Source organism: Dinoponera quadriceps, unplaced genomic scaffold, assembly GCF_001313825.1.
Source record: "Dinoponera quadriceps isolate SergipeBrazil2010 unplaced genomic scaffold, ASM131382v1 scaffold5230, whole genome shotgun sequence".
NCBI lineage: Eukaryota > Metazoa > Arthropoda > Insecta > Hymenoptera > Formicidae > Dinoponera > Dinoponera quadriceps.
The window spans coordinates 374,269-388,147 of NW_014559346.1; the positions used below are offsets into that span (position 1 = coordinate 374,269).

Genomic DNA, 13,879 nt, shown 5'->3' on the forward strand with positions numbered 1-13,879 from the left:
GAAGTACGAATTTCGATGTGTCTCGCGAGGGAAAGACACAGAAGACAAAACGAAGTGCAGGGTCGATTAATGCAACGATTTTGTGACACGCGATGCAGGTGCAGCTGCGGTGCAGCAGAGGTCGGCCGCTCCTTCACGGATCGTTTTGTAAGATCAAGGCCGCCGGTTTCGTGGGTAAACGTCCTCGAGTCGCCTTGAGTGATGCCGCGCTTCACAACACCGTCCGCGCACGCCCCCTCGCTTATCGGCCATTATTGTGCGACTCTCCTCCGCGTCGTCCTGATAATACGTACCTTTATATACGGCGTCGTGTTGCTCACGTCTGCCGCCATCGTCACCGAGTCTGAGATCAGCGGCATCGAACACGTCCGTAAAAATCGGAGATCAAAGTCACCCTCCCCCTTCCAGCGCCGGTACAAAGTCCTTTCTCCCTCAGACCCGTCACTCGATCTAAGTCGATCGCTGTTGGTAACGCTCGGAATCGACAGTTTCATAGTAAACGGGCCGAGTGTCTTCGGCGATCTACGTTGATGTACGCTGCGCATCGTTTTCTCCCGATGATCCACGCGAAGCGAAGAGTTCCAGCGGGAGCGTCGCGATCGCGAGATAAACGGAGTCCGTTTTCGCGAGGAAAGACCGAGCGACGAGAAAGTTGGAAAAGCACCGCTGCGCGCCGTGTCCGTCCGTGCCCGGGCGTAATCGCCGTCCGAGTTCGCGGGACAATTGCCGCGTGGGCGTCGGGAATCTCACTCGCGGAAAGTAAAAGCCCGCATCTCGGCCGGCGAGCTACGTGTGTCGGGGATGCCGAGAAGGGTCGAAGAGCAATCGACTAATAAATTCAAGCTTTTCCTCCAGCTGGAGAGGCGGGCTTATCGCGGCTCTCAGCCGCGCATTTCTTCCACTCTGTGAACGGTGACGTTCTTTACGTCGCACGGAGAGGACGGGCAGTGACGCGTTATCAGATAGCCACATAGAGCGCTAAGAACGGCTTGAACGGCAAGCGATTCCTCAGCGAGAGCCTCTCCGCGAAAGCGGGAATCCGCGGAGCGTCACCGAGAGCGGAGGAGAAAAAGATTCGCGAAGACTCGACGCGCTGCTCTCGTGCGAGCCGAGAGCAGGGGGGATTACGGTTAAACGACGATGACGATTATTTACTCGTGTATCGACGAGCCAGCGTATACGCTATATCGGGGTTTTACAACCACGGACTGTAACAGTCCCGCGGAGGGTCGACTCTCGTAATGTCGCTTTAAGACTATCTCTCTCTCTCTCTCTCTTTATATATATGTATAAATGTATGTATGTATGTACAGGGTGTCTCAAAAAGGTCGGGGCCCTTAAAAATCTCGAAAAATATAAGTTTTACAGAAAAATGTTTCACATAAAAATTGTAGGGTCCATTTACTGATCTTATCAGTTTGACCTTGGATGGCGTTGCCAAGGTCAGGACAAGATCACCTTAAATTTGTTTAACAGACCTCCCTATTTTTTTCTGCATATTCTTGTAGCTTACCTCGAGAGCTTTTCAAAACAATATAATTTTGTACACTTTGCGATACCCGTTTCAAAGTTACCTACTCTCTTATAGATGTGTATACATACACATACACATCGTGAAAAGGATTCGGACTTATAAAACATTACGGAAGAGACGAATTACAGGATCCTTATCTCTACAGTGTACACGATACATGGGACCTGATATCTGCCACGTCCTCGTCGTAGATCCTGAATTACGTCGAGAATAAATGATACAAAAACGTTTCTTCCGCTGAAAATCAATTCAAACGTCACTTGAAAGTTATAGTCGGCATTGTTTCGAAAAAAAAAAAAAAAAAACGCTTAGTGCAAAAGTTTAATAATTTTTTGCGTAGAACCCGAGTCTACAAAAAAAAAGTACCACGTCCCATCTAAAGAAATCGACTTCCGATCTGAATAGCCTATTTCCGTTCAAAAAGTTTGGAAGTCGAAGATATTATCATTCGATACCACCGATTTACTCGCCGAAATTCTTAGGATTTCTGATAAAAACCACTTCCCCCGTTTTCATAAATGGATGACGCGGGTGTGTCCTGGGACACCCTGTGTATCCATCTATCTATTCCTCCATCTCCTCTCCCGCTCTCGAAGAAGGAGGCAAGACACACCGAGAGTTAGTCTCGGATCTCGAGTGCCGAGTGCTGGAGCCCGCGTCGGAGAGCCGTTCTGGAGAGCCGCACGAGCGAGACGACGCGATCAAAGGTGTCGAGCGGACGGAACGAGAGAGAGTGGGATGCTGCGAGAGAAGAAGGCAGGCGAGAGTGGACGGACGGCATACCACCACCACCACCACCACTCCCATGTCCCTCCGTCTGTCTCTCTTTCTCTCTCCATTCTTCTTTCCTCCTTCTCCTCTCTCTCTCTCTCTCTCTTTTTCTCTCTCATTTCTTCCTCCTCGCTCGCTCCTGCGTTCAATCTCCTCTCACTTACTCCGTCCGATGACTTTTACACGCGCGAGCTGGCTTCCCACTCGTACACCCGTTCCTCTCTCTCTCTCTCTCGTCCTTCTTCTCCTCTCACTCGTTCTACTCGCGCTTTTTCTCTCTCTCTCTCTCTCTCCCCGCGGGAGAGCTGCGGAGAGCGTGCAAAATGCCAGTGATTCGACGCGACTTGAACTACGCGGCTCGACAGCGCTCTCTCGCCGAGGAGGAGGCGCAGATCGAGGAAGCGGCCGCCGCGCGAAATCGAACGCGCGCGCGCGCGCGACGCGAACTCCTCCGCTCGGGATCTTTTGCGTCCGGGTTCATACAGTGTCCTTCCCTCCGAAGAGGGAGAATTCGGCTGTTTTTTCACGCGCCACGCGTGACGGATCTGCGCGTTCTCGAGTGGATTCCGTCCGTGTGTGTGTGTGTGTTTCGTGTGTTTCTACATGCGATCTACGAATGAGAGAAAAAGAGAGAGAGAGAGAGAGAGAGAGAGGCCGCGATCGAAAGCGAAAATACGAAGCGAGTCTCGAAGAGGGTATGTGTGTGTGTTCTCGGTTTTGATTGAAATGAGTGAGTGCGTATGTGTGTGTACACGTGTGTGTGCGCACGTGTGCGTGCATTACCACCTTACGTGAGCGTCGGGATGGTAATTTGAAGCGGTGATCAACGGAGCGAGCTTGCTTCGGAGTGCTTCCGACTCCAACGAGTGCTGCTGATGCGGTTCTGCTGTTCACGGGAGAACCTTCGATCGCCGGCAAGTTCGGAGTGTGTGCCTCGAGCGTGAACGGTGCATTTTCGCTCTAACCAGAGAGAGAGTGAGAGAGTAAGAGAGGAGGGAGGAGAGAGAGAGAGATACGCCACCTCGCTGAACTCAGACTCGTGCTTTGGTACTGGTTACGGCGGATCGACGTTTCCGATGGGTGGTTTGTTCGTTGGTTAGACGACGAAGAGGGACAACAAGTGGAGGATCTGATTCACACAAGTTGCGGCAGCTTTCCGCACGGGGCAAATTCAACGGAAGCGCGCCGCAGGTTGTCGGCAAAGACGACGACCGCGTGGAGATCGCGCGACGGTGAGGAAAAGGGCGAGACGAATGTCGCAACCCGGTCCGAGGGCGGAGAAAGTGCCTGGATCAGACATTGAGGTGCTCTCGTGGTGGCCGCTCGTTCGTTCAGTTATTCGCATCTGCGAGAAACCCGCACGATCGATGATCCAACCCTGACTCGACTGTTGTCCGGATGATGTCGCGGCGGGATGGGAAGGGGATAGAAGAAGCGTCCACGGGGCGTATCGTGTGAACAATAGTAATAATAATACAAAAGTTCGAAATAACGAGATCGCTCGGTCCTGAAGTGAAGCGTACGAAGAAGGAAACGCTCCGGTCTCGCATCGGTCGGCCGATAAAGAGAAGTCCTTGAATATTCCTAGCAAGGGAAGTCACGATGGCAGCAGCTTCGTGAAAGCTCGACCGCCGGACGAGTCCGTCTCGCTCGAGAATAAATCCAGGCGGGACGTCCCGCCGATACATACAGCATCCTCGTACTGACCATCCGCCGAGACTTTCCGGAGAGAGAGAGAGAGAGAGAGAGACGCGCAAGACTTGGCCGAATCTCCTCTCCTCGTAGAATGATCATCCCGGTCGTCCTGCCGAGGGCACGGGAGAAAAGAGTAGCGGAAGATAATGAGGAGGAGGGGGGAGGAACGGTGGCGGCGATGCAGCAGCAGCACGGCGTCGAAAAAGGAAAGCCACGCTGATCGCCCGCGACTGGAAGACCTCGGCGTTGCACCTTAGCGAGCGCGCCGACGAAGAAGGGACGAAAGAGAGATAGAGGGAGAGAAGAAGAGGGTGAGGAGGAGGAAGAGGAGGGAGCAAAAGGGCAAGAAGGCCAAGAGAGAGAGAGAGGGGGGGGGGGAAGGGGGNNNNGGGGGGGGGGGAAGGGGGAGATAAGGAGAGAGAGGAGGGAAGGGTTCTGATAGGTACGGGGAACGGGACGAAGCGCGATCAGGAGGAAAGGAGAGGAAGGATTCGCGTAGACCTGCTCGTTTCCATAAATTCATGCTTTCGTGGGTTCCTCACGGTTCCCTCGCGAATCCCTCGATCAGCCAGATCCCGAACGCGGCGCATTCCCTCCCCGAGAGCTCGCTCACGCACACATACGAGAGAGAGAGAGAGAGAGAGACTGTCCCGGTAACTCGTAACTCTCCCATGGAGCGAGCTTACCTCATTGATCCCGCCGCAGGATCGGGCCGACCTGCCATCTCGAAGCAACATAAATAATCCCATAGCGATAGTACTTCCGCGTGTCGCGGCCGGTCGCGTTGCCCCATGAGGCCCCTCTCCTTTGAGAACCTGAAGAGGCTCGTGGGCCGTAAGAAGGACCGCAACGAGCCCTCCTTCAAGCGCAGCGAGTCCTTCAAGAGAATCTCGATCAGAAAGAGCTACCTGGACCGCGGCAAACGTCGAAATCGAAATCTGCAGAAGAACCAGGAGCAGCAGCAGCAGTCCGCGGCGAGCGGCGCGCCGCAACCGGCGAACGACAAGATCGCGCGGCAGGTCCCGCAGGTCGAGCAGCAGGAGCCGAAGAAGAGTCAGGAGCGCTCGCTCGGCCGCGACTCCATCACGTACGACGAGTGGCTGCAAGGGGTCAGCTCCTCCTCCCTCGAGAAGCCCCACGAGGATCACGCGGAGATCCCTAAGCGAGGCAAGCCTGTCGTCAGCAGAGTCGCCAAAGCCGCGCCCAAGCACGGCAATACCGACGCGAACTCGATCGCCGAGGATCTGAAGATCCTCGAGCTCGACGCCTCGCCGATTCTCACGTCCAAGAGGGCGAAACCATTCAGGATCGCCGTGCAGGATCACGCCCGGGAGGAGGAAAACGGGCAGGACGTTCTCTGGGAGTCGTCGGTCGAGGGTCCGCCTAGCGTCAGCATCAGCCTCGGCAGGATATGGAGGGACGCGGTGCCGGTACCGTCGCCGGCCGCCTATCCGGCTGCGGATCCCGCGGTCCATCACTCCCTGGACAGCGGGCTGAAGGAGAGGAAGCCGCAGCCGACGGTCGCGAGAACGGTCTCCGCGCCGGAGAAGCCGGTCAGCAAGGACTCCTCGTCTCCTTTCGGTTTCTCCCTTAGGATCGTCAAACTCGCGGATTTCCGGCCAGGAGTGACGCGAAATGGCCTGTTCCGCCGCAAGACGCCGAAGCCGTCGCCGAGCGTCAGCAGCGAGGGCTACTTCAAGCGCACCAGCGCGTCCCGACGCTCGAGCTCGCGCCGCTCGCGCGGCAAGAGGACGTCCCAGCACTCGAGGAAGTCGCAGCAGCAGTCCTCTCGCGCCGGCAGCCCGGTCTGGTTCGTCCCGTCGGAGAGACGGCGCTCGAGACGTCAGCGACGGGTCTGGCGGGAGATCCGCTACTTCCCCGACGACGAGGGGCCGGTCCTCGAGCAGATCAACGACTGGTCGTCGAACGTCTCGGACGACCAGTTCGACGATCAGAAGCTGCTGCTGTCGGGCGACTTCAACGAGCGACCGATCCACGACGACGCCCTGAACTCGATCGTTTCGTCGTCGCTCGGCTCCTTCTCGGCGACCTCGTCCTCCTCGTCGGCCTGCCCGGTCCCGAAGATCAGCGACTTCAACGAGGACAAGCTGTTCTCCGAAGAGCTGAGAACCAGCGGCCTCTTGGCGCGTGGAGCTATATGGAAGCCCTCGCTGACGACGACGACGACGACGACAAGTGCGGCCGGTTCTGGGAATTACTTCGCCAGCAGCCAGTTCCTCAGTTTCCTGGCGAAGGACGTTGCCAAGGAGAGGAGCGAGAGCTCCAACACGGGCTACAGGTGTCTCTCGTCGACCGACAGCGAGGACGACGACGTCGATCGCTTCAGCGAGCGCAGCCGGCGGAACTGCGCCGGCTTCCCGCAGCAGCGCCAGCATCACCTGAAGAGGCAGAAGTCGGGCATTCGCAGGAGACCGCTGCGCCGGAAGTCGCAGCTGAAAAGGGCCTCCGGCCAGCCGGTGTTCCTCGTGCGCAAATGCTCGTCCTTGAGGAAACGTCCTAGTAAGATGATGATGATGAATTACCATCTCTGCCCGGGCCGAATTCTACCTCGTACAATTTAATTATATCGCTCCCTGAGTTTCTCGAAGTAGAATTTCACTCAGAGTGAGTGGAAAGTGGCGGTATTTTCGAGCCAAAAGTCTCTTGAATCCGAGTGACTCGTGGATCGATCTATTTTCCGGACGAGATTTCACTCCGAGAAATTTAGATAGAGAGAGAGAGAGAGAGAGACAATCACCCGCACGTATTGAATCTCTCGCAGATTCGCCGATCCGACAATTGCATTCGACGACTCGATTGAATCAGCCGACAATTACGCGGCGGTTTTGCGCGTTAAGTTCATTCGCTCGAATATGCGTCTACATTCTTCGCTCGGCCGCATCGATCCACGCCAGCACGTTGGTAACCGCACTGCAGTTTCCCGCGATCGCCTTTTCAACGAGGTTTTATTCGACCATGCCTGCGTGATCGCAGCTCACGATGTTATAGAGGATCGGGCTTAATCAAAAGATAAACGTCACGTAATGTAACTGAGCGCGTTTCGATGGGAAACGGAATTGCTGGTTTTCAGCACGCTCGCTACCGAGCTTTATTTGGCGGTTTCCACTTCTCTTTTTCGCATAATTACGAGAGACGGAACTTGTAGTTTCATAATGTGGAACGCAACAAAACGAAAAATGTCGGGCAATTTTATCCGCTCTTGTGATTTGAATTATCGTGTCCAGCGTTCCGTGACGGTTCTTATTAGCTTATCAATCTCTCACCGGTTTTCCTTCCATAGCCTTTGATGTGTTGATTAAAAAAAAAAATTTTTGCCGCCCATACATATGTGATGTGTTGGTCTTTCGTGAGAGATCGTTCGCGTCGCATATGTATGACGCTTGTCGCAAACGTGTCAACGCGCATTGTCGACCGATCAGGTCTACCTTTTCCTCAGCGATTGTCGATCGATCGATCAAATCTAAACCTTTTGAAAATTGAGGAGCCAAATTTATTATTTTCAATTCTTGATTTCTTTATGTCGACAGGAATCGTAAAAATTCAGCTCAAGATGTGTTGACCGCGTGCTGCGTATGTATTCACGAAGTATGTGTAGTTTCAGAGCCTGATAAGCCACAGCTCGTTGCGCAGTCGGCAACGTATTAAGACCTGAATTTGGTTTGTAAAAAGCCGGGGAACTCTTTTCCTCCCACTGACACGCGCCTAGTTACGTCATGCTGATTCAATTGCCTTTTTCCCGTGCATACGAAGCGTCATTAGTACATTTCCCTGGCACAGTAACGTTTGAAATTGCGTTAAACGTAAAGCTGTCAAACTGACAAACGATGACGGCTCTGCAATTCTGGAGTATCATTACTGATTTCATGAATGATCAACAGTTATTTTGCGCGAATATTTAAATATGATGCGTTTAATTGATAATTTCAAATATTTCAGGTAATTTCTTTTTCGAAGTTAAGTTATAGGAGTTAGTGGCCTGTGCAATTAATTTAATTAAGTTAAATGTAAATGAAAATTAAACAAAAACTAATTAAAAGTTAAGTTGAAATTAAATTGACTTAGTAAAATTAAAATTTAATTATTCAAAACTATAAACATATAAATATAAATATATAAATATAACACACATATATATATATATATATATTTATTTAGAAGAGGAATAGTTAGATTAGGTTTATATATATAGTTTCACATAACTAACTTCCAAGTTATTTTATTCAAACCTGCATATATACATGTGCATATATTGCGCTGGCCCGGTTTCGTTTCGCGAATGTGGAAAAATCGTGTCTCGGCCATTAGATTGATTCTTCGACGTTTTCTCGAGTTACGAGGCGTGACGGTAGGCGAGTACGCTAACCAACCAGTTTTACATCGCGCGGAGCGAGCTGCGTCAGCGGCGTAGCCGGCCGGCGGCCAAGCGTGCAGCTAAGATCTAAAATTCAATCCTGGAAAACGCCCGTTCGATCGTTGCCCCTTTATCCAGCGGTCTATCGCATCCCCCTGAGGCGAAAAATCACGATCGATTAAATCCAATTTAATTAACTCCCTTACGGAGCGCATCCCGTGTTTATATCCGCCTCTTCCTCATCTTCTCCTTCATCTGTAACTCGATGTTACATTTTGAATTTAATGATATTGCATCTCGACAGAGGAACAGTTTTCCTGACGATAATTCATTCACTTGTACGACTATAATTACAAACGTGAGAAACCGTTTTCCATGTAATATTTATGTAATCTTCTCATACAAATGGAAAGCGGATTGTTAGTATTATCTGTTCGTCGTCGTAAACTCGAACGCGACTGACGCATCGCGGATAAGTTTGCGGCAAAAAGGAATGCAGTGTTGGTTCGATAAGATTGATCCGCGGCAATGCCGGATGCCAGAATTTCGCTCGCTCGCTCGCTTCCGTTTATGTTATCACGACGAAGCAAGCCCGATGCCGCAATGTCGAGCGTGCAATGCAAATCGCTCTTTAAAATCGGCCATTAATTAGCTACTGTGTTTCTCGCTGTTGCAGGGGATATTACACAGAAAGGTTATGAAAAGAAACGGACGCGTCTACTGCAGCAGTATGCCTCGAAGCAGTTAGGTAAGTCTCTCTTAGTCTCTCTCTCTCTTTCTCTCTTTCTCGCTTTTCCAGAACTCATTAAAATTCCCGCCATATGGGAGATATCATCGCGCATTATCCGCGCTATGCAGCACGAAGCGCAGCTAGAAGTCAGCGAGATGTAAAAATATTATCGTCTGCGCACTTTTCATCGCCGCTCTTGTGTGTGTGTGTGTGTGTGTGTGTGTGAGCACTCGTGCGTGTGCGCGTATATATGTGTGTGTGCTCGATCCATCGCGCGTCTCACATGGCTTTTACTCTTTTCCGATTAATTTTCAGACGAGGGATAGCTAAATTCAACGTCGCGCTGAAAGTACTCCGCTACTTTGATGCTCGTTCAATTTTTAATTTCAACCTCCGCTCCAGCGTTAGACTTAATTATGTTATACCTGCATACGGAGTGTTTTGCGAGGGAACTTCCAGACAAACTTCTAGAATTTTCTGGGAGTTATTCTAGCAAAGAAAGTCGAGATACACCGTGAATCAATTATATCCAGCATTGAGTGAGTTAGTATTTTTTTTTCAAACTAAGTTTAAAGGTTAAATTTAAATTGTAAGTTAATTGCACAAAAAATAATTAAATTGACGTTAAGGGTTACACAATCAAAATGTAACTCAAAATTAAGTTGAAAATTAAATTGACTTTTTGTAAAGTTACAACAGTTAGAAATTAATTATACAAAGCGATATATATATGAATGTGTTTTTTATAAATATCTTTTTAATTATAGATTAAATTTGCTGTTTAGTGTGCCTGAACTTCTTTGTTTGTAATAACCTCTGGGGACATGTTTCAAAAGTTCATCGGGTTCCTTCGCAGAACCTGTACATCTGATTTTTCTTATTTTCCTGTTACACGCGTGCGGAGAATAAAATTCGGTGAGACACGAAATGTCCCGGCGATCGGGCGAAGCGTCGTCGAGCGAAAAAGCCGGTTCCTGTGGTTTCTAACTCGTCGCGGTCTTATCCTTCATCACCGTCTTGGTGTGCGCGCACAGAGTTGCCACAGAGAGAGAGACGCAACGGGCTCACTCTGTATCAATCGTGTTCCGATTCTCAAGGGGCGCACGCCGTACGTTATACGTACAATGGTAGATGTAATCCACGTGAGAGAAAGGGACGAGGAGCAATCTTCGTGTCGGCACGCGTCGCTTTTGCACCTCGCGCGTTGCGCGACGCAAACTTTTTCCGCCCGCCCTGTCTTGCGCCACGTGCGAGTCGTGGAAGGAAAAACCGGGAAATTACGCAGGACAACGATGATGATTTTGCCGATTTCATTTCGCGATTCATTCATTCGTTCGTTCGCAGTGTTTGCCTTCGATGATTTCAGATTCATCTAGATGAAGATGAGATGAAATCTCCGCAAAAATTCAGACTAATATATTCTGTATTTCTCTCGTATAGATAAAGATAAAGATGATCGATTTATTCATCCGGATGATTATTTAGATAATTTTACCTAGACACCGGCAAACGCTGTTCGGTTGTTTCGCGAGCTTTGTTACGAAACCTCCGCCACGAGACGGATCGGAACGCGGCCTCACTTGATCGCGCGGTGAGTTTCCGCATCGCTTATCGCGGGCTCCGAGTGTAATGCGAGTCGTTTCCGAGTCGCCAACCGTTACCGCAACTGTCGCCACCGCTAACGCGACTCCGTCTTCTATCGCTGCAAATTACCGGCGACGGAATCGCCGACCGGACATTTCCACGCGTCATTTATGCCGGCCCGCGCGCGAGAGAACGCATTCCTGGGACGCATCGCCTCGTCGATGCGCTCCGTTACTACCCGCGTCGATTTAATCTTCTCATGGTTGAGCGGCCGTTTTTCAACAATTTCGCGAACTCCGCCGTCCCGTATATTTCTGAAGTTCCGGCCCTCCGGAATCTTCTTCTCAGGATCAGTCGAGCGTCCTGCGAGTCACAGGACGTCTCTTCCTCCGGGTAGGTAGCCTCCGTCAGATGCATTTCAGCCACATAATGACGTTATCATTAATCGCACGTATCGTCGTATTCTGTCTTGTAAATTGTAACACTTTCGATCAGTTCAGCGTCCGTTGTTTCCTTGATTTTTTCAGGATTTTTCCCGTATCACACTGACAGAAAATATCGAAGAATTTCGAAATATTTACTCGGATATGAATAATATATATTAAATACTACGTTCTCGTTTATTTAATAAACGGGATGAACAGTTGCTTTCGCGAAAAGCTGAACGGTTCTAAAAGAAAAAGACCTGTATATTTTCCAGCACAAATTTTTCTTTTTATCTGTTATTCATTATTATTTTCTATTTCTCCTCTCTCAGTCTAGGCGCTGCTGTCGCCTTTCGGTCGCCGACTACGTCGTCATCGCTTCGTTAAATTATTATTATAATAAAAAATCGAGAAAGGACGTAAAACGTCAAACGGACCGCAAGCACGAGCGCAAGCTCCAGCCGAGTATCGCGGGGCGTCCAGTGATAATTTCGAACGCTCCCGGACGTTGAAGTCTCGCTTAACCCGCGTTCAAGCTAGCCGACTCGAATAAATCGCTTATCGTCCGATAATCTACTCTCGCGGTACGTTCAAAAGCGGTACGTTTGCACGCTGCCCACCCCGTATAGTTGTTTTGCTGCGGACGCGCCTTTGCGCCCGCAGCTGCGATCGGCAGAACCGCTGCAATCGGCTCGCAGTTTAACTGTACCTGCACGCGGAAGAAGCGCTTCCGCGTTATCCGCTCGTTATATGCTACGTGCATCTGCCATTGTCGTGAACGCCGTGTCGTCGTCGAAGTACCGAGCCGGCGACACTTTTCTAACCCGGCACGCTTGTGAGCCCGGATAACGGGAAATCCCTTAACATTAATCCGGTAATTCGGCCGCGGCGAAACGCAGCCGTGTGTTCTGCAGTTTTCTTTTTTCTCCCCTATTAAGCCGTCGTCGTAACTGTCGCGGCCGACCCGACATTCTCCTTTACGGCTTTACGCATACACGAAGAAAAAATCGGTAAATATGTATGATATATATATATATATATTTTTTTTTTAACCTTTCTCCAACAACTCTGACCTTGATGTATATCATTAAGAAAAGTATGCTGAGTAACGTGCAAAAAATTTCAGCCGTCGGATTTTGTTATGAAATTATTAACAAAAGAAATTCTAACCTGATAATCTGTATTATTGCTTGATTCCTCACCGATTTCTGGCGGAAATTTAACAATATTGTGTATTTTTTCGTGGAATACGAATTTGGAAGGTAATATCGTCGCTCCCAATTAGAACAAAATTGTTAGGAAGTGTTAAAAAAAAATGATAGGATATACAGATAAATAGGGTGTACAAATTAACGAATCCCTTTCCAGCGGCCCTGACCTTAACATACATTTATTAAGAAAAGTATGCCAGGTAACGTACAAAAAGATGACTCGTGAATCTCGAACCTCGATTTCCAGGGACGAGTCGCAGCTCGTTCGATAGCTCGATGTACGTTAGGAACGCGAACGTCCCTAAAAGGGATTTTAATAAATGAGCTTTTGCTTAACCGGTTCTTCTTCTTGGTTCAGCTTATTTCATTCAAAGGTCGGATCGGAAGACGGATATTACGTAATGATAAGGCATATACATGAAAGCGTTAAGCGTGAGTGAGTGTTTGAGAAACGATGCATCGGTGCTCTCTCTGTGCATACGTGCGCCTCTGTGTGTGTGGATCGTAGGGGCTGCAAATGCTGGTGGTGGAGGTGGCGGGCTGGAGAGAACGGGTTACGGAAGCGGGGGAGGTATCGGCGGCGGCGGCGGAGGAGGAGGAGGAGACTGTGGCGATGGTGGTGGTGGCAGTGGTCGACCGCAGCCACGTGCACGGCGCACGCAACGGCGTGTCACGCACAACGAGAAGCGCTATCACTCAGGTAGCGCCACGCACTATACACCAGCGAACGCGGGACTCGGACTCGCGGACGCGACACGACGATTATTGATTTACGCGTGTGTGTGTGTGTCTCTCTCTTCCTTTCTCTCTCTCTCTCTCTCCCTCTCACTCTCTTTCTTTCTCTCTCACTCACAATGTCTCTCACGCCTTTTTCCTTGGTTCCGATTTCTTTCGCCGCGCGTCTCTTCGACGAGAGAGAAGAGTAGAAGATTATTATTACCGGTCACCGTGTGGACTCCTAAAGTAGACAGAACGTCGTTTCCCCGTCGAGTTGAGTCGTTATTATTGTCGTGACTCGACACGACACGGCTTTTATTTATGTGTCTGATGACAGAGATGTGTGATGGCGGTGAGATTTCCTTTTTCTACGGCTTGTTATCGCGGCATTTTTCCCCCAGGCAGGGGAGTAACTCGCGTTACTCGAGAGGCGATTCGAGGCTAATCGCTCCGTCGAGTTATCGATTTCATTGTCCCCCTCCCCAACTATCCTTTCTTCCAATTTGCATGTAGTGCACATTAGCACATTTGTAGAGAAATAGATACGAGAGAGATCCCGGAATGATTTTATTCTCTCTCTCTCTCTCTCTCTCTCTTTTCTTTCATGTTCTCTGCATCATCGTAGAAACTCGTTCGTGAGCGGATCGAAGACCTTGCGAACGAATTCCGCCCGCCCGTACATACGCTTCTTCTTTCTCTCTCTCTCTCTCTCTCTTTCCCCTCTCCCCCTCGCGCCTATGTGCCTGCTTTATATCCTTGTCTCGCGTGTGTTGCCTCGAGAGACGCTTTTGCACCTTTAGGTACCTTTGTAATTTGACATAGCCAGGCGGTAGCCGAGAG

The 13,879-nt window shown here is 50.1% G+C and overlaps 1 protein-coding gene across 7 annotated transcripts in view; it reads left to right on the forward strand.

Annotated features, from left to right (window-relative positions):
• The window catches only part of LOC106750336 (disco-interacting protein 2), a 36,099-nt gene that overhangs the window by 4,109 nt on the left and 18,111 nt on the right, over window positions 1-13,879 (forward strand). For 4 of the 7 annotated variants that reach the window (XM_014630623.1, XM_014630624.1, XM_014630625.1 and 1 more), the window contains exons 2-3: window positions 9,049-9,120; window positions 12,831-13,022. In XM_014630623.1, the coding sequence (XP_014486109.1) occupies window positions 9,049-9,120; window positions 12,831-13,022 (264 nt within the window). Of the gene's footprint in view, window positions 1-4,460; window positions 6,521-9,048; window positions 9,121-12,830; window positions 13,023-13,879 lie in introns of those variants that run through there. The other 3 variants (XM_014630626.1, XM_014630628.1, XM_014630629.1) reach the window with 2 other exon arrangements.